At 41.8% G+C, this 26,930-nt stretch overlaps 1 protein-coding gene across 1 annotated transcript; it reads left to right on the top strand.

Annotated features, from left to right (window-relative positions):
* Positions 1 to 498: 498 nt before the first annotated feature.
* On the top strand, positions 499 to 26,569 carry LOC308079975 (diphosphoinositol polyphosphate phosphohydrolase 3-beta-like). The gene is made up of 5 exons (XM_080421649.1): positions 499 to 914; positions 14,287 to 14,397; positions 18,457 to 18,501; positions 19,195 to 19,282; positions 21,015 to 26,569. Exons 1-5 carry the CDS (start codon positions 675 to 677, stop codon positions 21,227 to 21,229), a joined length of 699 nt encoding a protein of 232 aa, XP_080277775.1. The 5' UTR covers positions 499 to 674; the 3' UTR covers positions 21,230 to 26,569.
* The last annotated feature ends 361 nt before the right edge of the window (positions 26,570 to 26,930 follow it).

Below are 26,930 nucleotides of genomic sequence, written 5' to 3' on the forward strand. Positions count from 1 at the left end.
TCACGATGCGATGCGTTGTGAGCTTGTAGATCTGCTATTTTCAAATAGCCTATGTATAAAATAGGGCTAAAGTGGTTAATGTATGTTTCATTATATCATAGTTTATATCTGAAAAGTAACTAGTAACTAAAGTTTTCAAATAATTGTAGTGGAGTAAAAGTACAATATGCCTCTGAGATGTAGTGGAGTAGAAGTAAAAGTATTGGAAATTGGAAATACTCAAGTAAAGTACAAATACCTCAAAATTGTACTTAAGTACAGTACTTAAGTAAATGTACTTAGTTACTTTCCACCACTGCCTACTAGCCTACTTTAGTTACTTTCCACAAACAGAGAGAGACCCCATGCCATGCATCACACCCGCCCACTCCACTCCACCACTCCGCCCCCAACCACACGCACCCCCCGCTTTGGACATGCGCAGTCGGTGTGAGGCAGAAGCAGAGGAGAGGAGGGCTGTAGGTTGTACATAAGAAGGAGAGGAGATCTGTCTTTACTTCTGATACACATTGGAGCACTGGAGGCTGCTGTGGCGAGATTACATGAGTTAAATGCACTGATCTGTGATCTGATCTCCTTCCAGACACACAGGACATAGAGATAGGCAGATATAGACGAATGGAGGATTAATCAACAATCTTGGGACAGTTCTGACGACATCGATTCTACCACCGATGCTCGTTTTCTCTCCGAAAGAAGGACTCGGTGCAGCGGTGGTGACTCCGGCTTTCGTCGAGTCCGTCGTCGTCGTCGTCCCGCCGGTTCCGATCACTGCGGTCGGACTCGGAGTCGACTTGGAACCGTCGTCCTCCTCCATCATGAAGTTCAAGCCCAACCAGACCCGGACCTACGACGGCGACGGGTTCAAGAAGCGGGCTGCGTGTTTGTGTTTCAAGAACGAGCGAGAAGAAGAGGTGAGGAGAGGGAATCCCTGCAGTGTCTGTCTGTCTGTCTGTCTGTCTGTCTGCATCAACACTGTTACAATGTTCTGTCTGTCTGTCTGTCTGTCTGTCTGTCTGTCTGCATCTGTCAACACTGTTACTCTGTCTGTCTGCATCAACACTTGTTACTGTCTGTCTGTCTGTCTGTCTGTCTGCATCAACACTGTTACTCTGTCTATCTGTCTGTCTGCATCAACACTATTACAAGGTTCTGTCTGTCTGTCTGCATCACTGTTACAGTGTAACCATGTGATGTATGTCTTCTCTTCATCAACACTGTTACAATGTTCTGTCTGTCTGTCTGTCTGTCTGCATCTGTCAACACTGTTACTCTGTCTGTCTGCATCAACACTTGTTACTCTGTCTGTCTGTCTGTCTGTCTGTCTGTCTGTCTGCATCAACACTGTCTGTCTGTCTGTCTGTCTGTCTGTCTGTCTGCATCAACGCTATTACAAGGTCTGTCTGTCTGTCTGCATCACTGTTACAATGTAACCATGTGATGTATGTTTTCTCTTCATCAACACTGTTACAATGTAATAACACTGCTACAATGTTACCTGGTTATCTGTTTGGCAGCTATTATAATTTCTTCTATCATCCATTCAGATAATTGTGCTTTGATTGATTATTATCAGTCTACACATGATTCATGTCGTGTTATTAATGACATCGCGTCACGTTACGACGTAAGACCCCCGTGGCTTTTGCTTTTCATTCCTCTCTCAATAACTCTCTCTCTCTCTGTGTGTCTTCCATCCTGTCTCTCCTGGGGTGTGTGAGGAGGATAGGGTTGTGTTGTCCTTGGTTTGCCACTTCTGGCATCGGTCGTTATGCCGGAGGACACAATGAATTGCTTTTGCTAGTAGATTCGCCGCGTGTGAATGTGTGCGAGAGAGAGAGAGAGAGAGAGAGAGAGTGTGTGAGTGTGCCCGCGGCCATCCAGTTTGGTCTAGTTTGAGAAAAGAGACAGATAGAGCGAACAGGAGGGGGGCGAGGCGCTCCGACCGCAACACGCTGGGTCACTTTTTTCTTTTCTTTTTTTTGTTGCCTGGTGTAGGATAAGAATATATAGGCTTCAGTCAGGGCTGCTATGTTTACATACTGTAGGAATATTGTATCACTCGAAGACTGCGTGACTTGTTTTATTTGATAGGCCTGTAGTGTAGACAGACGGAGCATGTGCAGCCTGAGAGGCACGCAGTGACCACTCACAGATCATGCGGAGTGGGCAGTACAGTGGCAGGCAATGTGTTGCCTCACTGTGAACTGAAGGGAAAGCTTTTCATAACAAGGACCCCCCAAATGTATGTTTATTTGGCCGCGGACCCCCGTCTGAAAAGATTTGTGCTATATGGGGAACCCCATAAGATTAGAGATTTGTCTTGTTTTTCCAAAAATGTTTCGAAAATAACAGATCTCCAGTGAGCTTGTACCTGCTTAAGTTGTGCATGTGCATCCGAATAGGGTTAAAGTGCTGATTGTGATGCTATATTACGTCATTTTGCTGGGGACCCCCTGGAACACCCTCAATGACCCCTGGGGGCCCCCGGACCTCACTTTGAGAGAACCACTGGCTTAAAGGGACCTTTAAGCCAGTTTTTTTTTTACCATGTAAACACTCCAGTGTGATCATTCACAAATTTATTTCCTGCATGTTTTAAGATTGTTTTGATATTTTGAACAGGTGTTGTAGGCTACTGTTGTAGTTACCACCCCACCCCTGACCATGGTTTTATGTAGGTTTAAAGGTTGTATGTCCTACTACCCGTTGCAAACCCATCATCTCGCGTAGCCAGACTATATCACTGCGTGGATATGAGTCTGGTGCTTCTATGAGGACGTTTTTTTTCCAAGGGGGCGGGATCAACACAATGACTCTCGCCGCAATTGGTTAGACCTACAAACCAACTACCAATTACAGTCTCCCATATTTGAATACTGGGCCCTGATAGGTTACCCCCGTCTTCTGGAGCAGGAAATGGATTCTCTATGGAGCGGTGCCAGACCCAAATCGCAGAGTGCATTCTTTTTTTTGCACTGGCAGATTCGTCTGGTCCCAGGCTAAGATATTGCACTAATGAGTTTCAGGCAGTAGGTTGTCAATATAGGTGTTCTACTCAGATCCTACATGTAAATGTCTCAGTGGAAGAGTAGGGAGAACACCTCTGGCCAGGTACAGATGTATTAGTTATACTCTAGTCTAGCCTAGAACAGTGGTTCCCAAACTTTTTAGCTCAAGAGCCTAAAGAGAAATCAGACGTTTGCCCGGGACCCAAACTAGTGAAAATAGCAGCTCTACAAGCTCACAACGCGTCCCTTCGAGCTAGCAGATCTGCTATTTTCACTACTACTATAATTTAGGGAATTTCGTTGATTATTTTTATTTTATTCAGGAAATTCTCTGACAAATTTTGGAATTTGTTTTCAACTTGTGAAAAGTTGTGATTTTCTTACAGATGAGTTAAAAAACATTGTATTCATTAAAATAAGTTCCGTATTACAGCTTTAAGATTTCTCTTTTTTTCTTTCTCTTTATCACTTAAATAAAATAAGTGTAAGGTAGTTTCCCGTGGGTTTTTTTTTTTGTAAAAAAAAAATCCCACCCCCCCAGCTCTGTTATGCAATATAAAAAAATGTGTTGACTGATATCACTGGGTTGGCAGCTCCGTCTGTCTGAGCCCTCTGGTATTTATTGTACAGCACACACACATACACACACACTCAGCGATTTGAAGATTTGCACGCACGTATGCACACACAGACACACACACACAGACAGACGAATAGACACACACATACTCACAACAGGGGGCTAACTTCCACATGGGTACAGTTTGTCTGTGATGTTATTTTCTCTCAAAGTTGAGGACATTCAGTTTGCTAGCCTTGTGGGATGGATAGTTCTTAAAAGTCTTTGAATAAAGGCTTGCTTTGAGACTCGCCACAGATTAATGCTGGGACTTTAGAAACAGAAACACTCAATCTGTACCACCACACGCGCACGCACACACGCACGCACACACACACCAGATGTAGTGCCCTGATGTGTGGAACACAAACACATTGCTATCAAACTGTTTTGTTGGTGGAGGGGTCAGGCTAAAGCCGCACTCTGCAGCAAAAGATGTATCACAAAACACCAATTAAACTCCGGACAGCAGACACCAGCAAACAGTTTTTTTCCTTCTGTAAAAAAAACAAGCCTCTTGCAACACAGATGTTGCATTAGCCAATATTGTGATTTCAGTGTACTTGCAATATATTGTCCAACCTTATATTTACAGCACGTAAATAACAGGAGATATCTACCTCATGCTCTTATCTAGATGCACTCGGTATGACTGGGTCAGTGAAATGAGCATAAATTCCTGGATTGTATGGGCCAAAAACAGTACCCAGTTAAAATGACTGACAATTTCTGACAAACACCTGTGTCCCCAAAACGATCATTTCCTCAACTGCTTCACCATTTGACCATGAAGTCACGACACAATGAGATGCTGTAATGAGATGACATTCCTCTGTTAAAGTTCTTCTTTATCTGTGACCCAAGTGTCACAACATCTCATGACCTACTTTTGGGTCCCTGACCCACGGGTTGAGAAGCACTGGTGTAAAATCAATGCATGAAATGAAAGTTACATTAGGTCACTCATAATCTCTCAAGAACAGATTCTGCTCTGCGTTGGAATCTGTCGTGAAGGTTCGTCATAACGTGTACACACTGGGCTACAAGTGGGCGTGCCTTCAGATCAGGAAGCAGGCAGCGCTTTACCCAATCAAATGTAGTGGCCGGGATTTACGTGTCCGCCGATCATTCCCCACTCGAAACCAACCGAAACTAATTTAACAATAGCGTCCGCGGAGCAGACAAAACCACGAAAAGATATTCACATTTTAACTTGCTCTTTTATCATAGAAACAAGTGGGCTTATAACCAAAACGATCCATGTTCTCTGGGAGAAGTGGTGTATAGTGTTCCGTGTAGACATATTGTTAGTGGGAATGAAAACATAGTCGCACCACCGGAAGTGAAACGCTGAAGGCAGACCAAAACCCCGGTTTCCTTGCGCACGGGTGCTACGTCGTCATTGTCCCAGAGCCAAGTGAGATAGTACAAACAGCAGAGGGCGCTGTTTTTCCTTCTCATTTGGTTCTGGGTTTCCAGATTGGGTCACTCATAACAATATAACACACAGAGTCGACATTAGTGCCGTGGAATTGTTTACTATTTGTATCCATTTAAGGCTTAAATGGAGCTTAAATTGTAAGCTGATGTGAATATTCTGCAATTAGCCAGTTTGATATTTACAAAGCAGGCCCACAGATGTTGGTAGACATTAAATCAAGGGCAGTTTTAATCACATAGTAAGCATGAAACTGCCAAAACCACTCTCCTCTGTTTTGGAGCTGTGGATGATAATGAATAGTTTCTTTAAAATGGGTTTAGTGCAACTTTCACACGCAACTAGCACAACATTGTACACTACTGGATATAGTAGCCTACAGTTCTTAGCTCTACACTTCAAAGTGTGGCCTCATTAAAATGTCCAACTGTTGTTAACTCTTGCATCCAAACAAGGTGCTACGTTTTATAATTAGTTTAATGACCTCCAGAAAATTGCTCTATACCCTGTCTCTTATTTAATTTAAAAGGTTTCTAACACCTTTCCAATCCCATAGGATGTCTAGAAAGTTCGAAACAAGTAAATATGAGTTTTATAGCTCAAAGTCCATTGTGTTTAAAACTCCTGTTAAACTGTCATCATGTCCTCAGTGTTTATCTTGTACCTATAATCAAAGTGAAGACCACAAGAGGAATGTGTCTTTGTTTGTTTGTTTTGGGATTTTGCACTTACTGGTCCATGAGGGCCTACTTCTTCATAGAAGTAGTAGGTGCCAAAACCCCCAAAATGATCTTACGTGTTTCCCAAAGTGCATTTCCTTCATTTATTCATATAATGTTTTTTTTCTCCAAAGGATGAATCAAACAAAAACAGTAAGAAATATTTTTGGTCTATCCTCAAAGTTGTCTATTCCACTTGTACTGATCAGACACACTCTGCCCCTGACTCATTATATACAGGCCTATATACACACCTGTTGCAAATGATCTATTGATTACAGCAGAAAACATGCACAGTTCAAATACTATCAAAAATAGTTAAACAAACACTAAAACTATAAAACCAAAACTAAACTAGAAAAAGTACTCCTCGGAGCACAGGTCTCCGCCAGGTCAGGTAGGTTAATGTGGGCCAGCACAGCAATGTAGGGATGGGTATTGGCAACAATCTCACGATACGATACGTATCACGATACTTGGGTCACGATACGATTATATTGCGATACGCATCACGATACTTGGGTCGTATCACGATATTGCGATATATTGCGATATATTGTGATATATTGCGATATATTGCGATATATACATAAATTACAACTACATATTGTTTATATATACACTACATATTGAGTAGCTGCAGATCTGTGATAGGTTCTTTGAATGTTTTTCATAAAGCCTGTATCTGAAAAAGCAAAAAAAAAAAAAAAAAAAAAAAAAGTTTTTTTTTATTTATTTTTTTTTATCGCGATATCGATACTGGAGTATCGATACAGTATCGCGAAATAAAATATCGCGATATATCGTGATATCGATAATATTGCCCATCCCTACAGCAATGGTGATGGAATATGAAGAATCGGACAGATCCATCTTGATCACATGACTACAGAGATACTGTGTACCGATTTGCGTGATTTTTGGAAAAAGATCTGTAGGAGTAATATAATTTTTTTTTTGTTGCAAAAATCGGCCTCATGGTGGTGCTATGACAGGCTATGACATCTGAAAGATTCGGGGCAGAGTTTCTGCTCTGACATCCAGGGAGTGTGTGTGCGCAGTTTCACAGTGACCGGGCCAACATTGCCGGAGATTAGCTGTTCACAGACAGACGGACACGGACAGGGTGCAAAACATTGTCTCGGCCATGCCTTCGGCCTGGCGGAGACAATTACAAATAAATAATTCTAACAATACACATGTTTTCACATACACGCTCCCACACCCACACCTGAGCTTTCATTGATTTAGTTAGTTAAGTTTTTCACACATGTCACAATATAGTGATGAAGTGCTTTTGGACTGTGCCACGCATACACCCCTGGGAGCTGTCCAGTACAACCACAGTCTTTTATTGTTGGTCATTGTGCAGCTCCACTGGTGGTTTGTAGCTCTGTTTAATGGCAGCTCAATGGTAGTTGCTGTGAGGCACGAGAGCATTTGTTTTTTCCCCCAGCCAGTCTGGGATTTGATCTAGCGTCTTTTTGGGGTTCTGCACAGAACTGAAACAGCTCTCAAGTAGGAATGGGACGATAATCCTTATTATCGTTTATCGTGATAAAAAAAACGCTCACAATAATCGTACGGTGGAGATTTGAATTTATTGTCAAATTGTCCTCCGTCATACACTAGGACGAATTAGCTTTTGTTGAGCTGCAAATTCAGTACCACTTAAACCCTTTATAGGTTAACTTAATAAAACAGATATGTGAGGAGCGCATTTGGTCCGCCCTTATTTCACTCTCGCCAAAAATAGCAGATCTACGTTGCAACGCGCTGTGAGCTTGTAGATCGCCTATTTTTGGCGCACGACCTCAGAATAGGGATGCAGGTGGTTAACAATGGTGGCATTTTAAGTTTTAAGCATATTTTGATTATCGCGATAATATCGTTGATCGCAATTATTTTTGCCACAATAACCATTTTCATATCGTCACATCCCTACTCTCAAACTCTTAGCTTCATATGATGTATAGTCCCTAAAACGGTTCCTTGTGCAACCATGTGGTTATGTATTAAACAGAACCATGTGGGTTCTTTATAAAGAACCCACATGGTTCTGACAATGTGTAAATATGTCACAGAGTCAGCAGTAAAATCTCACATTGTGTCCTCACTTCGCCCCTTCTCTCTCTCCCTCCCTCTCTCTGACGTGCTCCGATTATGTCTGTCTCACTCTTTTCTCCCCCTTTCTATTTTATTTCTGTCTTTCCTCATTCTATCTTTCCACACCCTTTGTCTTTGTCAGCCTTTGTCTCGCTTTCTCTCTTTGCCCACTTTTTTCCTCTCTCTTCCTGCCTGTCTGTTTTCCTTGGCTTTCAATCTCTCTACCAAACAGTTCTCATTGAGTCTCGACTCTTTATTGAATAAGGATGCGCGTCTTTGTCTGGCTAATGTGACTCTGGACAGCTCACTGTACCATGGAGTCAGCGTTAGCCAGACTATGATTATCCAGGGACACATGAGATGTTTTAAGTTAATTCTTCTTTCTACAGTTGGTTTGGCCAGGCTTGGGTGTACACTGTACACATTAGCTACTTGTTAGTAATAAACGAGTTCCAGTTGATTTTGCACTTAAACTGGAAATCCCTCTGGACTCGGAGTGCCTGCTAAATACCCAAGCTGTGGAGAATGTCTCTGTTGCTCTCCTCTTCTCTCATTATCTCTCTCATTCTCCTTCTCATCGTTGTACACTCTCTCTTTCCCTTGTTTTTACATTTCTCCTCGTCTCTGTCATTGCTCTCTCTCTGTCTCTCCCTCCCTCCGCTCCTGTGTCCTGGTTCCTGCTTTTCCCAGCCTGGCATTTATGTGACAGTCCCATGATGCCACAGGCGTTCCTCGTGCATATCAATTGTCAGGGGTGGAGGATGTGTTTATGTCCTGTTGAATATTTCTGCCTTCTGTCCTCTTTTAGATCACACAAGGCATTTTATTACCTTTTTTCCTGTCTAGTTAGTAAAGTCAATCACAAATGTGTGTGTGTGTGTGTGTGTGTGTGTGTGTGTGTGTGTGTGTGTGTGTGTGTGTGTGTGTGTGTGTGTGTGTGTGTGTGTGTGTGTGTGTGTGTGTGTGTGTGTGTGTGTGTGTGTGTGTGTATTATAGATATATATAAATAATATTTTTTTCTTTGCAAAAGCAACTTCTGGACAGAGAGTCCTCGTTGTCCTCAGTCCCCTGGAAGCTTTGTGACTCTGTTGTTTAAACAGGCAAGCTATCAGTCTGGGACGTGATGATACCCCCTGATCTGGCTTAAGCCTGGCTATAAGTCAGCCATACAACCACCCCCACAACTGTATATACACCTACACACACACACACACACACACACACACACACACACACACACACACACACACACACACACACACACACACACACACACACACACACACACACACACACACACACACACACACAGCTTTTTCTGTCCTGGGTTACTAAGTTTGTCTCAGCATGTTTGTACCTTTCACACTGTTCTGAGAAGGCAAACCATTCTGAGAAGACAAACCAGACAAACCATTCTATCATTTGCTATACTGTAAAGCCCTGCCTGCCCGTAACTCTTTACTGTACACACAAATAGGCCATGCACCTGTTTTTTCCCTGTTTTTTTGCCATGTGCTCCCCCCCTCCCCTCTCTCTCTCTCTCTCTCTTTTTTACAACCTTTTATTTCTCAGGGGGAAGGTTTGTCCCCCAGCAAGCTCGTTTTTCAGCAGGGTTGTGTGTCACATTCATCTTATTAGACACCCGTAGGTAGCTGTGTACTGTGTAATCGCTCTGCATGCATTTCCTCCACAACAAGCCTTTTGTTGTGCACGTGAGGGAAAACTACCTCTGCTCGCACGCACAGTCACATACACACACACACACACACACACACACACACACACACACACACACACACACACACACACACACACACACACACACGCACACACTGGTTAGGCGTGGCTGCCGTTCTCCACCTCTGTCCGATGCAGCCTTCACACACATTCCACAGCTGATGGCGTGTTTCTTGTAAAAAGCAAGTAGGTTTATTTGATCATGTGTGCCTTATTTCAGAACCGAACCGTTTGCTGTAATACTATTACCCACACATAGGGCATGGGTGCTGAACCAGGCCTCGTGATCAGTAGGCTACACAGTTATCCACACTCCACAGGTCACCACGTCACTATTCTGGGCATGTCATCGGAGGCGAACATTCAGTCATAATAGGTGAACTATACATACAGTGAAAATAGCAGACAGAAAATAAGGGGGCAAGGATATGGGTCATGCCATGGCACCGATGTAACACCCAGGATTCCAAACGCAGGTTTCCCACGCGGGAAGGGACACTAAAGCCAAACATTGCATCCGTTTAGATAAAGGGGCCGCGGGAGATGGTAGGCTTTTGGTCTTCAGTCTGAGGCTCCGGGCCGATCTGCCACACTGGGAACAGAAGCAGGTTGTTGAACCTGGGTAACACAGCTAGGCCTGTCACAATTATTACATTCAAATACTTGAAAATACAAATACATTTTCAAATACTTGAAAATACAAATACATTTTCAAATACGCTTACAAATTATTAAATAGGTCAATAATTTCTTTGAATATTTCAGTTATTTGTCATATCTGCCCCATGCAATTTTTGATTGCAAAGCCTAAAAGGCTTCCTATGTTCCAATGTTCGATGCCAAACACACAATTAAATTGTTAATCGCAATTATTTGAGTGGCAATTAATCGTCAACTTAAATTTGTAATTGTGACAGCCCTAAACACAGCCCGTGACGACATGACGACAGGCCAGAGCCGACGACATCAAACAACTGCTTCTGTCACACTGTCACACACACACACACACACACGCGCACACACACACACACACACACACACACACACACACACACACACACACACACACACACACACACACACACACACACACACACACACACACACACACACACACACACACACACACACACACACACCCCGGGCACGTGCCGTCAAATCAGTTTGACTTTTGGCCCCTCAAGGCTCCGTCACCTGTTGGCCCTGCTGCTAGCAATAGCCACAATCCCATTAGGGCAAAGGAGCCACGAGAGGGACGAGGGAGGCGTAGGGATGTGGACGCCGCAGTGGAGATTAGCTGAGATGTTTGACCGCACCGGGCCAGAGATTAATGGTTTCACTGCCGGGCGGTCAGGTGCAGGAGAGGATGATACCATCTGTTGTACAAATGGGGATCTTTGGTTTCTCCCCTCAATGTATACACGCATGCATTCATATGTATTTTCACATGTAGTGTATCTTGCCTGTTAACCACGTTCAACCTGCCTGTTTTGGGCATGGCATTATAGGCGGAAGGTTTCCTAAATGTTCAGAAATAGTGCAAATAGCAGATGCACGTGGTGAGCTTGTAGATCGGCTATTTTCGGGGCAACACCATCATACGCCAAAGTATAGGGCTTAAGTGTTTAAACAGCGCCGTCATTGCAGTCATGTAAACAGGTGATTGCTGTGTCATTGCATAACCATTGCCATTACAGGGGACTAGGCAGGTAGAGGAGGGGAGTGCCTCCATATGTTGCACAAGATGTTGACCTGTGGTATCTTCTCTGTGTATATAGGTTAGGATTGTATTGATTGAATTATTTCAGTCATGTGTTGTCTGAAAAAAATGCATTGTAACTGTGTATTGGCTTTTGTATGGACATACAGATACCTGGATTAGCGATTAACTGTGACTGGAGTAGGGGGAGGTGGACATGTAGTTCATGTTGTACTGTATTATAATTCTTTATATGGGTGTAATATCACCATGTATTGCCTTGCCGTACAGTTGTACATGTACTAGTGTATCAGGATTAGTACAGGGGATCATGTGTAAAGTGAGAACGGTGGGCTGAAATAGGGACTGGAGGGGGAGACAGATTCGTCACGTTTTGTCCATCAAACTTTCCTTGAATTTTATGTCCGTATGGCTGCGGACTGAACTCAACCGTGCTTTTCACGTGACGTGCTTTCACCATACATTAGCCAGCTAGCCTACATAGCGTCTCCCACATAGAAGTGTTGCCAGATCTTGTGAGAGAAATAAGCAACCAGTTCTATGAAAACAAGCCCAAAAGAAGCGACTAGGCCACATGAACGCTTGAGCTTGTAGATCTGCTATTTGAGAAAAATCTTGAAATAAAATGTGGAATATTTGTACGATTTTTGAAACATTCGAACAACACAAATCTGGCACAAAACATTTTCAGATGGGGGGGGTTAGGGTTTAAATAATAATTAGCCCAAATAAGCAACTACACACAATATAGAATCACCAAACCCAGTACTGTTTGTTTTTTTAATAAAAATTTTAACTTCCTGCTGATTTTACTATTTGAAGATCCGGATCCGGATCCACGAATCCAGTCCGGGTTTTCTTCTTAATAAAAATAGCAAAATCAACAGGAAGTTAAAATTTTTATATAAAAAAAAACAGTACTGGGTTTGGTGATGTTCTATATTGTCTGAATCAACTTTGTTTGCGTTTGTTTATGTGCTAAAAGAGTGACTTTGAGATCTGTTTCACCGTACAATGTAAGTCAATGAGGAGCATATTTTGAATGATCAATTTCTAATCAATGGAGCAATAATTTTTAATTTCTTGTCCACCTTTGGAGTTACATCATGGCAAGGTAAATACACGACCCAAACCTCTACCAAAGTGGTCTTGCCCTTTAACTCACTTATTTCTGGCTTCATCACCCCTGTGCCAAGGCCAAAAATACATTGTAAAAAAAAAGTGCTTAGCAGCCGAGATACAGCCTTTTTCAGTAAGAAGTTAAACAAGAAGTGAATGGAGCAGCAAATCTTCAAATCATCATATCTTGGGTTCTGAACATTGTTTTTCAACAAAAAAAAAGAAAAAAATATATTACATTATTTTTTTTATTTTTTTATTATGACGTCGGCGACGTCATTGGCACTCATGGCTTATAAAAACGTGACGTCGGCGACGTTAAGTCAGTGGTTCCCGACCTATTGTCCTTGGAGGCCCTCCTTCTGACGTCTGACAAAAGATGTGATGTGACTCGTTGTGAGCTTACAGATCGGCTATTTTTGATGAGAAATCTTTAAAGATGTGTAGGCCACGCAAGGGGGTCCCTGACACCTAGGTTGGGAACCCGAGGAAGAGAGACATAGTACATCCCAAACCGGGGCACCATGTTTGTCTGTCTGTCACGAGAGACGGTTTGACCCCTCTCGTGAAAACGTATACATGTATCTCACAGGAATGTGTCCAGTAGCGAATTCCTACTACACCGGTCCGCGTGTCATACGCTCCCAGGGAAAAATAGGTTGTGTTTACAGCCGAGCGCATTTGTACATTTCCTCGGTATGTTGATTACTGCCACTAAACAGCAGACACGGGTTTACCCGGTCGGTGCATGTCGCTGCACACTGCAGCTGTGGTGTAATTTAAGCTGGACGGGGCGTGTACAGGAGCCCCTGAGAGGATTTTGTCCTTCACACTTGGTTTATCTGTATTATTTACCTGAGTCAAGTTGCACTGGACTGGAGGAGCCCCTCCAAAAAACCTAACAAAAAAGACCTACAAACAAAACGGGGCTTTGATTGAGGTTCATCGACAAATTGCAACATCCTGAAAGGTGAAATCCCGTCGGCTCTTTGGAACCACCTATATAATACGTCATCGTCAAAACGATGGTTACATATTGTCCTTTGTGTTAATGGTACAATAAGATACCAGGGTTGTGGCTCTTTCGGAGCGGGAACATACACTGTTTTTGTATGCTTTTTTGTTATTGACCGGTATGTGAAAATATAAAATAAAGAAACCTTGAACAAAAAAAAATACATAAAAACATGCAAAATTATATCTGACGATGGGGAAAAAGACAAATGTTAACCCATTAAGACCTGAGGCCGATTCTACAAAAACATTTTAAAAAAAAAACTAGGCTTTTTCATGTCAAGGACCCCCAAAACGATGTGTTTGGCCGCAGACCCCCATCTCAAAATATTTTGTTCCAGGGACCCCCAGAAGCCAAGATTTGAGTTACAAATGTGCTTTGAAAATATATATTCAAAGATTTGCTAAACTGTTCAAAAATAGCAGATTTATGAGCTTGTTAGATCTGCTATTTTTGAATAGCCAAAGAAATCTTAAAATGACACGGATACACTCCCGGTCTTAATGGGTTAAACTAGACACAGCCTACTTAACGTGTTGTCAGTCACTATCACTTGCGTTTGCTTCTGTCAAACTTTCCATAGCAGCAGTGCGAAGTCACATAGTGATAATACTCTGACTCCACAGAAGTACATGCACTATAAGACAGCCTCGCCCTTGCCTTTTTAGCCTTTATGATGTATTGTGATGTATTTTCATGTAACCGTATTGACAATGTAGTAAAAAAAAAGTGTGGATACTTTTGTATCTTTGATCGTAGTTTTGTGGGCAAAAAGGCTAAACCATTTTATTTCCACTTTTAGGTGTTGTTAGTGAGCAGCAGCAGACACCCAGACCAGTGGATTGTACCAGGAGGAGGAATGGAACCAGAGGAGGAACCGTGTGGAGCTGCCATACGGGAGGTGTTTGAGGAGGTGAGGAGATAGATGACTTGATGGATGGATCAATACATTAATAGTTAAACACACCATACATAGTCTCTCCCTCAACATGCATTTGTTGTGTATTAGACTTGCAGTGGTAGCCACTGTCTTCCCACCTCACATTTATTCCATGTTCCAAATGCATGGCTTGTGATGCCTTCATCTTCCGTACCCACTCACATTCACAGCACTCCGTGGATCTGTGTAGGTTTGGATTTTCTGTCTTTTGACGCACAAATGCAGGAAATCCCTGCTTTGTTTAGATGGAACGAATCCTCATTTTACCGTGTCGAGTTCTACAGCACTTTGTCAATAAGGGAACGACTGGTCTGGACATTTTTGTTTAAACAGAAATCGGTTCACTGTGTAGACGCCAAAGAGGTCAGCATTGGTGTCACCTGAGGGGAAGACACAGCTCAAAATTGGCATTTGCAATTGGTCATAGAAAGATTTTAATGAGTGAACATTGTCTGGCTCAAAGGCACTTCGGCAGGATACACGCCTGCTGATCAGCTGGCCCGTTGACTCTTGAGCGGCAATGCCAAACGCAGCAATGCCAAACTTTTCAGGATGAGTCGAAACTTTTAAATTATGGTTTCCCCCAGACACATACACAAAAAAAACATTTAACCACTTAACATTTAACCTTTATATTTAACCTTATATGCTTCCTTGTCCAGGGTCCCTCAGGGGTCTATAATACTACTATTTTGCCTCTACACCAAATCTCTTCGGGGAATACATTTGGGAGATTTGGGATCTGCTATTTTCACCGAATGTGCTCAAGGGTTCAAATGGTTAAGAAGGAGATGAAGAGGTGTAATTTTTGACCTGTGTGTCAGAGGCAGGGTGATTGAGGAGCAGCCGGTGGTATTCCAGAGGTCCTGCTGCCCTCTGGGACCTTGTGTCCTTGGTCCACGTCAGCAGAGCTAAACTTGGCACTGTACCGGATTCCTGTACATTCACAGGCCCTTAGGCCTGCGTGGCCCCTGACACTCACGTCAAAGGGCCCGACTGACACTGCTAAAGTAGTGCCAGTCGGTCAGTCCTTGAGAAGAGGAGGACATCGGGGGGGGAATGGGTGAAGGCATGCTGCAGGGACGTCATTGGAAATTGCCACCCCCACCCCCTTTCGATTTGATTCTTTGATCGCCGCTGAGTGCATCTCAATCCATGCGGCCTGTCCATCTACATTGTGACGTGACACATGTTATAGACGCGTGTTTTCTTGTCATTAGGCACTTTCAACCAAATTAAAAAATATATATATAATATATATTTAACTGCTTAACGTTTTTGCCACCCTCTATTTCTTTTCTTCTTTTGAAATGACACCTCTGGTATGCTGGGAAGAGGAGGATAGGGAAGGGGGAAGGAGAGAGGGCTGTGGTTTTCTCAGTTAAGTGTGAGGTGTTGAATTTAGACCAAATAAATAACTCTTAGCTGTCAGGCCCTGTGAAGTGGCAAATTGTTATACAAATGAATAGTAGTAATTTGTGTATTTGAGCTAAAAATAACAACAACCCTAGGAACTACTGTATGCAGCTGATAAGGCTTGGGTTTGCCCAGGAAAGGGAGGACCGAGTAAGAATCTAAAGTAAAGTGAGGTATTCTGATTGTTTACTACAACAATTATGTAACTTAAATTACATAAGCAGGGCATGAAGGATGGGCTGAACTAATGAAGCTGAATGGACAGGTTCCTCAAGTCCTGACAGTAATTTTAACTAATGCTTTAACCATTAAGTCTAATGAATCCCTCCCTCTATTGCAGTGGTTCTCAACACGGGGTTTAGGGACCACCAGGGTTCATGGGGGTCCCCAAATAAATGATAGTTGTGAGGATGTCTCCTGTGTGTCTTCCATTTGTAAAAACAAAAAAGGAAAGCAAGAACGGGAGACCTTTGATATATAACCATGGGTGAAATTCCGTTTCAGCTTCACCCAACTGATGGCTGGTCAGGTGGTTTAGTTATGATGAGTGTTCGGGGACACTTTGACACACACCTCTGAGAGTGTGCTAATGTAACCAAGTGGACCCATAGATCATTAACCTCTGTATAGTCTTAGCCTTAGCCTATTTGGCCTTAGCCTTCTGTATATAATCCTGGCACTTGTATAAAATATCACGGAGCAGTAGGGGTGAGTCTTGGCAGTAACTTGATGACTGAATGGAATTTAGATTAATTAACTTTTAAGTGTCATGTAAAGGAGATAATTGAGTTTTCCATTTATTGTAGGTGACATGAGACGTGTGTGTGTGTGTGTGTGTGTGTGTGTGTGTGTGTGTGTGTGTGTGTGTGTGTGTGTGTGTGTGTGTGTGTGTGTGTGTGTGTGTGTGTGTGTGTGTGTGTGTGTGTGTGTGGGGATCTCACATGCACAAATTACTCATTTACAATTAGGCTAAAGGCCTTATTATACTTGCTGCATCCACGTAAGCATACAGTAGGCATACGAGAACACGTACGTAGTTCCGTTTATACTGCAATTTGGTACCCAAGCACACTACACAGTATACACTACTCTACACTACACTAGTACTAAGAGAAACTTGACCGCAAACTGCCATTCTGTTAGCGTTCAAGGGTTCCAGCTTTCTGTTTAGGTAACATGCATAGTTACATCACATCCTGTGGGTTGTTGTAACTATTCACAAACTATGTTACAGTTATGGGAAAACAATGAACTGGGCACTCATAGTTGATAGTCGGACTTTTGCAAATGGATCAGGAGAGACGCCCACAAAATGATGGTCTTGACGGATCGAATGGCCACAGAGAAGAGAAAATGAAATCAAACCAAGCAAAAGCTGTTCAGCCTGTGTACGTGGCATTAACCCATTAAAACCGGGAACACATCTGTGTAACCACTTTAACCATTATTTTATACTTTGGCTATTGGCTATATTTGGCTATTATCGTGAAAATGTGTGCAAATCTTTGAACATATTTTTTTAAAGCGAACATTTTAACTCAAATCTTTTCATCTGGAGGTCCCTGGAACAACATATTTTGAGATCCGCGGCCAAATACATACAATTTTGGGGGTCCTTGACATGAAATAGTAGTCTCATAGTCTCTCAGACATTTTTAGAATCGGCTTCAGGTCTTAATGGGTTAATGTTTAGCCTAGTTCTGCAGTTCTGTTTGTTGCTCAGGTTAACAACTGCCAGGCATTTGTGTGTTGAAACAGAGTTTGTCGAGGTTACATTGGTGGGCACATGCTGGACCTCCTAGCTAAAGCACACACACAAACACTCAAACTTTTTCATGTCAACGGCCCCCAAATTAATATGTATATGGGGTTAAAAGTGGTTAAACTCATTTTGATACTGTATGATCTAATTTTGCTGGGGGGACCCCCCCCCACCAAGACCCCACTTTGAGGACCACTGCTGTAGGTAGCATAAAAGTGGGGTCTTTGCCTGAAACAGAGTCTGTTGTACATTTGTACATTGCTGCCTTTTTGTTGAACATTTCCGAACCTTTGAATGTTTACAACCGGGTAATGTCTGGTTCTTTTTTGTGCCTCATATTCTACAGCTACTCCAAATACAAGCCCACATAAACTCCCTTTAAAATATAAAAAAAAAGAGAGAAAATGAGTTGCACAACTTGTCTTTTATTATTGGCTAAAAGAACAGGCAGCCTTTTGAATAGTGTTTTCCACTTGTTTTTCGTGCTGCTTAGAGATCAGTGTCTCGCCCCCTCACCGCCCACCATCATTACCAGCAGTACCAACAGCCTCAGTGCCTCACCATCGCAATTAAAAACAGAAATGCCACGGAAAAAGAAAGTGCTTTTGTCCACCTTATACCCAAGGGAGTCGGTCAAGCACACGCACACGCGCACACACACACACACACACACACGCTCTCTCTCTCACACACACACACACACACACACACACACACACACACACACACACACACACACTTACACACTTACACTTACAGACACGCACGTATATCACAGATAGGAAAAGGGAGAAACCTCCATTTCTGTGACTGACACTTCATAATGATTTCCCTTTTCCATTCCTGTCTCTCAGGCTGGTGTTAAGGGCAAGTTAGGACGTCTGCTGGGTGTATTTGAGGTAAGTGTCGACCGTGGAATGTACTGTACTGTGTGCCGTTATCACTGGACGCTCAAGTAGCGTTGTTTGGAAAATCACATTGTGCGCGTAATGGAGTGTACTGTACGGCTAATGACGAGCTGGAGAAAACAGACCCGGGGTTTGAGTGGTCCCTAAACGCATTTATGAAATGACATAATGGAGGGTTTTTAACAAGCGACAAAGGGGGCCCAGGGTTCATTAAACCCAATCTCTCTCAACACATAAATGACCACATTCGTTTTGTCAGTCTGTGTAAGGGAAGTTTTGTTTGGTGGGTATGACCTGACAACACTGATACTACATGTCACTAAGCTAAACCCTGATTTATACCTTGGACGACTGTGTCATGTGCTGGAAATACCCGATCTACGAGCTTGTAGATCTGCTATTTTTGGCGTAAGACAAAGTCTAAGTTAAGCATAAGGCAACACTGTTCTGTCACTGTCAGCAACTAAGTACAAAAGGGGAGTCGGTGTATTGGTATGTAGAATGTATGCTTAAGAATGCATTGTTTACAATTAACTTTTCATCATGTTTTTCACTTTTGCACAATAATGCATGGATGCTGCGCTGACACTGCTGGGACGTTCATGCAGAAACACATGAACAACTTGCAGCTGTTTTGCACACACATGCATACGTATAATACTCTTTTATCTCTCGCCCCTAAAGCAAAACCAAGACCGCAAGAATCGGACGTATGTCTACGTGTTGACCGTTACTGAGACACTGGAAGCCTGGGAGGACTCTGTTAACATTGGTAAATATAAATATATATATTTCACTGATGATGTGGCGTGTTTGTGTGTGAGAGTTTGTGTATGTATACACAGTAAATTAATTCGTTAATTTAGCATGAACATGTGCGGCTGTTCTTTTGAGACACACTTGTTAGTCTGCAGTGCTGGCTGTGATGCAAGTAAACACGTGCCCATGGGCCATGTTCCTATCACATAGTGAGTGTATCCGACTGTGTGCATTTATATAGATTTATGTGTGAATATATTGCATGGGGAACTGTGCCAGCAATAGTAGCATGCAGGCAGCACAGGTGTCCATAAATCTAGGCCTCTCCTCTTCGTGGCAGCAGCTCTTAGCTGTAATTCACTCTAGCCGTATATCAACTGCTGTCCATTGCCGTGACAACAGTATCCAGAGTTACTCTTTTTGGCGGTTAGGGGTAAAAAACTAGCGCATACCAGCTATTGTGTATGGACTGCTTTGCTGCAGTGACTCTGTTTGTTTCTCTACTGCGCAACGGGAGCTTGAAACCGTGATCATATTTCATTGATGAGCTTTCATTCAGATGTGATTTGATTTCCTACTACATACTAAAAGATGGGCCTGAGGCCAGATTAAGTCACAAAGCTTTTCATTATGAACATAAAAGTGTCCAGCGCATTGATTTACAGAACGATGTTTGTTAATGACTGTGTATTTGTGTCTGCTTGTTTCTGTGTGTATGTAGTATGTGTGTATCTATGTAGTGTGTGTGTATCTACACAGTATCTGTCTGTGTCCCTCTGACAGAATGACTATGTCAGTATGTAAGTGTAATGCACCCAATGCTATATTTGCAAGTGCGTGTACTATTAATGCAATGCAGTCATAATGTACATTAACACGAGGGAGAGGGAACTGAGCAACCACAGTCAATCTTAATGCTCATCTTGCAGCCAACATGTGGGGAGAGATGACCCCTTGTGGTGAGATGTTGTAATAACCTTGCTGGCACTTGGACTACTGCCACCCTTCTCTCTCTCACAATAGAAAATTAGGGAAATCTCATGTAACAATATACAATGCAGGCGGTTGCATTGCAAATCAGCAAGCCTATAATCCACATGACTGTAACTGAAGATTAACTGGTCAGATGAGGTTGGATCTTGGGCGATACCAAATGAATCCAATGCTCCTTACAGTATCATACGTGCACAGATTCATAATGGGTGGTCGCCCCAGTGGGAATCAAACGCCCAATCTTGTCAGTGTTATTTCTTTGCTCTTGCTACATCCAACACCCCAAAATAAACCTGCTCCAAAACAAACCAGCCAACCAAACACAAAATAAAATGGTACACAATCTTAATGCGCTCACATTCAGTTTGCCGATTTTGTAATTGCACACAAATTATAAGAATGGGCTCTATGCACAGCAGCCATATTGGAAATAAATTAGGCCTCTTCCTTACTTCCTTTACAGGTGTTACCAATGTCACTAATTATGGACCCTTACGGGTCCATTTGGTTCCATTTGTACACTCAAATACAAAGTCAGTTTCCAGTGAGCGAACATGCACAATATCAGCACCCTGACTCTGTTTGACCGGAATGGAACAGAGGCTGAGCCTTCACTAGTATCATTGGTAACACCTAAGGAAGTAAGGAAGAGGCCCAATTTCTTTCCAATATGGCTGCTGTGCATAGAGTCTATTATTGGATGATGAAGGGTTACAGTTACTCAATACTCTATGCTATGTCTCCCCCTGCAGGCCGTAAGCGGGAGTGGTTCACGGTGGATGAGGCCATCAAAGTGCTGCAGAGTCACAAGCCTGTCCATGCGGAGTACCTCCGCCGGCTGCAGCTCAGCTGCTCACCCACCAACGGGAACTCGTTACTCCCCAGCCCGCCTCCCAACGACAACTACCCTCGCTACAGTGTCACGGCCCCCTCCACGGCCGCCGTTCTGGGCTCGTCGTGCAGATAGGACTGTCTCCCCCCCCCCCCAACCCTCGGCCCTCATTGCTGTCTGCTAGCATACCCCAGAGGGGTACAAACATGGAGTCATGGAGCCACCTGGAATATGCAGGGTTAAGTTCCATCCAAACGCTATACCGGGTCATTTAATTCACACCTTCACATCAGAAGGTGTGAATAATCGGATATGGTGTTTGGTTGGAATGCAAACATGCATAGTGGTATACGTGACTGGACACCTTTCCACTGAAAGTCTGTACAGCTGACACAAGCTTTTTTTCTTTCTTTTTTTTGCATGATTCTTTTGATTCTTTTGACCTTGAGAGCAGCAGCTCTTCGTCTATTCTTCGTCCCCGGAACAGACAGAACCAAAGCCATTGAACTGTGAGGATGACTCACAAAAACAGTGTTGAAGAAGATAGATAAACTTACACAAAGACCTCAAAGATTGATATTGGATTTTGGACCTAACCGCGCCGTGGTGGTCTGTCGCACGAGCAAAGGTACTGGATTCAATCACACGTTCGAGACCGCTGACTGGAAGACGACGACCTGTAGAGGGCGCTGGAGTTCTTCCTGACATGGATGACTGCTGTAACACTCTGGTTAAGGAATGCCTTACAGAACATTTTTGTATGATTGTTTTATTGGGGTCATTTTATTTCATTGATGTTTATGTTTTTTTGTTTGTTTGTTATGTATGATGAGCATCTCTGCTAATAAACAAAAGGGAGATTTAACCCCATATCAACAGACTTTAGAAGAAAGTTTTGCAGACTTTAGATTCTAAGTCATATATCAAAACCAGCTCACTGACAAAATGATTAACAACAAATGACTTCACAGTTCTGACCTGTTGAGGTCTGTAGTTATTAGTTAACTATTGTAAAACGTAACAATGTTTACACTACAGTAAAATGTTTTTATTGTTGAAATATTGAACAAGGAACAACCTCCCCCCAAATGAATATAAAAATGTTAAATGATCAGCTGATTCCAGTAATTAAGTAGGGAGACAATAAGAAAACACTACTACTAAACATGTTTAGACTGAGTGATCTTAAGTAGCTTTAATGTAATGTCTCCTGACCTTAAGAAGGAGGTCAAGGGTCAACGGTCCAAGGTGTGGTCCCTCACTGGACGTTCATACAACCCGTGGTCTGAGAAACTACCTCAGAAATACTGATGACTGGACAGAAACATTATGGTACTGTATCCAGGTACTCCCTGTAATGACAGCTATTATAAAGTGAAGACTGGAAATAACTCATGATGCTGTATTAGATTCCTTTTAGTGGTGGAAGAAGTACTCTGATTTTTACTTGGGTAAAAGTTAGAAATACCACAATGTAAAAATGTGTACCAAAAAAAAAAGTACAACAATATCGTCATCAAAATATACTTTATGTGCCAAAAGTAAAAGTATTCAATATGCAGAATGCCCCATTTCACATGTTTCCTTCCAAACGTTTTCAAAATGTATCAAAATCTTAATAAAATAGCCGGCTATTTTTGAAAAGACATAATAGACATAAAAATTAGGGCTTAATTGGTTAATGTATGTTTTGTAATAATAATAATTATCTAAATTGCTATGTAACTTGTAACTAAAGTTTTCAAATAGTTGTAGTGGAGAAGAAAGTACAATATCCACTACTTGTGTAAATGTACTTAGTTACTTTCCACCACTGATTCCTTTTGACAACATGCAACAAGACAGCATCTTGCAACAAATGAGCCTGAGATACAGTTACCCAAACCACAATGCAACTGAACTGACCTTGGATTGGTGAGATAAGCACGTCTTTTGTCCCTTTGGGACCACAATACTCCTTGTTGCCTGTCCTACTAGGGGTCCATAACTGTGTTATTTAAGATGTACAATGTATGGTGATGCAAAGATCATATCTTCGCCTTAAGTCGAATGTGAGGCCTTGAACTAGAGTTGGGATCAGTTCACGTTGAATTCAACCAATACAGGAAAGAAAAGAGCATCCACACACTCAGGCCTGTGCAAAAGTCGTTTATTAAAATCTTTAAAATTAAATTGTTTTTGTTTATGTATCACATTTACAGTAGAAGGACCTAATTGAGAATAAACAATTTACTATATCAGAGACGTTTTGAAATGTATGGTGCCATGTTTGTCATACTTGGCTTTATCATCAAATGACACTCCTGAATAGAGTTAAAGTTGGTTGAATAGAAAGTGTACTGACCACATCCCTGCTTAGAACATCGTGATTGTTGCATTCTACATTAACCATGACTACATGACTCCTCAGACAGTTAAAGCCAATGAGCTCTCTCTCGTCCTAGAGGCCAACATATGACTGTGGACTTGTATTCCATTAGACATTTTGTCAAAAATGAGCTGTTTACAAAACGTAACTCAATAGCCTGTTTTTTTCTTTTCTTTTCTTTTTTTACACGTTTGAAATTTCAAAATAGAATAAAAATGGGGTTAAATATTAAAAAGTTATTTTCACTTTGCTGTGTGGAGGTGTTGAGGGCTTGTCTTAAATCTACTTGGAACATGGATGGAATCTTGTAAATCCATGTGCCCAATTTACAACAAAACAAAAGGTCCAGGAAAAGGATTCAGTCCCCCGAATCAGAAAATTCATTTGTAATAAGTGTGGTTAAGTTTTTAATTCTATTATCCCTCAATCTGTAGATGTAATGCAAGTTCAAATTGTACGAAGAAAAAAAAAAGATGACATTTGACTTATGCAAATACCTTAAATTTTAGTGGAATTTACACTTTTCAGATGGCAATGACAATTTTAGCCAAAGTTAACTACCTAACTAGCACTTAATTACTAGTTGGTCCCCATTAATATCCTCTGGGACGTCTAAGTGTCTTCCCAATGTGTGACACATGAATGAAGATCGAATCTCACCCATGGGCAGTTGATTTGTAAATAGTTTTAAAGAGAAGACTTTTGATTATTTTTTTAGTTGGAGTTGTACTGAGAATGAACCTGTAAAACTTCTCTTAATATTTTATATTCTTCTTTTTTTTCCCCTTTTTTTTTTTTTTTTTTTTACAAAAACACAAGTGATGGGGGGAAAAAAGAATAGAAACTCCTCTTGAATTCTGTATATTTGTATTATTGAGAATTAATGTGCCACAAGTTGAGGGTGTGAGGATTTGTTCTTTTCTCTGTCTGAGTATACAACCAGGATGTTCGCATTTTAGCAATTCTTGCTGCGTTGAAATCTGTGCTCCGATGTACTGCAGGACACAAAGATTGTGATGGCAAAAATTTAGGGGCAGAATGTTTGGTGGGAGAGTGACAAATGTTTTTTGTACAGAGTGGGAAATAACTTAATCTGCCAGTTGACAATGGAAATTTGAATGAATCTTGACTGCAAGGTAGGTTTATATACAGTATACTCTACCAACCGCTTTGGCAGGTAACTAGGTGGTTATTTACTATTCTAGCAGTCATATTTAGATAGGTAAACTGGTAACAACTGGTGGCAACTGGGAGATGCTATGATGAGTACATGCATGTTGAACATAGAGAAGGTAGCTAAGAATTCAGATGTTTGAGGGAAATCCCCTCACACTTATCCCATGGTACACAGACCCTCACTATGTGTCATGTATACAGAAGAGAATAAGTTGGGACACTACACAAGGAAGAGATGAAACAGGAATTACAAGATTTGGGAACGTCTCTAGATCTTTTTGTTTGGAACTGCATGGCTGCAGATGAAAGGGTCTGTGATGTGTACTCATTGAATGTTTACAGTTCCCCCATCCCTTTCATTATTTACAATTAGTATACTTTGGTCTATCAAATAACTTCACTGTCTTTGCTCACAAACCCATACAAATCTGTACACCTGTCCCCTATCAGTAATATTCGTGAAGATACCAGTGGATCTGGGAGAGTCGTTATATTCTCACTTACGCTAGCCTGCATTCCAGCCTCGAATGTTCAGGTCAGATATCATGTTATTGCCATAATGGTTCCTGCAACAAAAACAAGCATCGTGTTCAGAGATATGGATACCTCTGCCACAGACACAGATTGAGCCTCTTAAACTCAATTTATACTTCATCACATGACTCTGTCGCTTGCCAAAAAGAACCGATCTACAAGCTGGCAACGTGTATAAATTAGGGATTACACCTTCCCAATGAGTCATCTGGGTACTCACAAAGGCTCACGTACTTCCCCACAACATCACCGCCCACTATTCAAATAATGTAATCCCTTTCTTGGAGAGTCTTATTTTCATCTTGAGAGTGCATATGAGGGGATCCGCCCGTGGCAAGGCTAGGTCATGTTTTAGAGACCATCATTTGTGCAATTCTAACATGCCGTGGTGTATGCATGGGGGTTGTGCTGGGGTATGTGTTGTGTTGGTTGAAATGAAGGAAAATGATCATGTGCCAAATGAAAACATGCTGGTGTTCTAACCTATCTAAAAGGTGGGGGGGGGGGGAATAATTGTGAAATTAAATTAAAACTCATGTTACGTAGGCATACTTGAGGTTAATATATTGCAGATTCTGTGACTTCTTACTTTTTTATTAATAGAAGCTGTCCTCAGCATGTTTGAGAGTGAGTGATCCCTCTAATAGCTGCATCAGAAATTAGACCACAGTAGCTGCAGTATCTTTGATACAGATGACAGGATAACTTGTCAGAATTGTCAGATCATTTTCCAAGCTGATGTGTCTTGTGGATGTATTCTTCTATAAGACCAGAAACTTTTGAAATCTCACATCACCCATGCAAACCAGATTGAATTAGAAAATCTCACCTCACCCATGCAAACAAGATTGAATTTGAAAAGATTAGTAAGCTCCTTTGGCCAGCCACAGCTTGTTCATTGTACCTAAGCAGGGCCCTGATGGCAAACAAATAGGTAAATTACACTGCATTTACAATCTTCAGGCTTAATTTATGCTTTTTCGACACTTAGCAGTTGGAAATCTTTTTTTTTGTGAGCGACACTTTGGGTCACGTGAGGAAGTATAAAAGCCTTTACCATGCTACTGATTGGATAAAAACGTGTATGGCCAGTGATAGAGGTTTGATTCCAAATGGTCCCACCCAAACTAAACATGTATCTTCTTGTGGTGCAGGTGGGTGCTCTGGATAAATGTGTCCACTGGAAGCCGGTAAATTTTGTATGTGGATTTTGACCTGCTGTAAATGTTTGAACATGTACCATCTCGCAGGATTGTGTTTGGCACGTTTTGTCACAAATGCTTTTCTTCTGATAATTATGCACACATTAGAGTTGTATGTGAAAGTGATCAAAAGACCTGAAATGGATAAGATTGATTTTAAATTCAAATAGAATAAAAAGGGGTGAAAAAACCTCACAGTGACTCATGTCTTCACTGCTGTTTTATAACCTACCTTTGTTTTGTGTTGTAGGCCTATGTTGCAGAAATGGCTAATTTACCCCAATTCGTGCATTTGGCTTATTTTGTTGTACATACTGGCTGAATGCCAGGTCAACGAATAAGACTCCATGGTCTCATTACAGCTGAAAGGGAAATGGCATGTCATTACAAGCAGGCTAGCTATCTTTAGAAAAATGGTTTTAGCTGAGCCTAATAACCAGGACCTAGTGTAATTTCAGTATATTTGCAATGTGTCTAGACAACATCTAGCTTAAAATAGAATTGTATTGTCCATACACTGTGGAAGCCAGGTGCATCAGCTGAGTTGTTGTTATGA

This window comes from Gymnoscopelus braueri (assembly GCF_963280865.1).
Source record: "Gymnoscopelus braueri genome assembly, chromosome: 23".
NCBI classification, from domain to species: Eukaryota; Metazoa; Chordata; class Actinopteri; order Myctophiformes; family Myctophidae; genus Gymnoscopelus; species Gymnoscopelus braueri.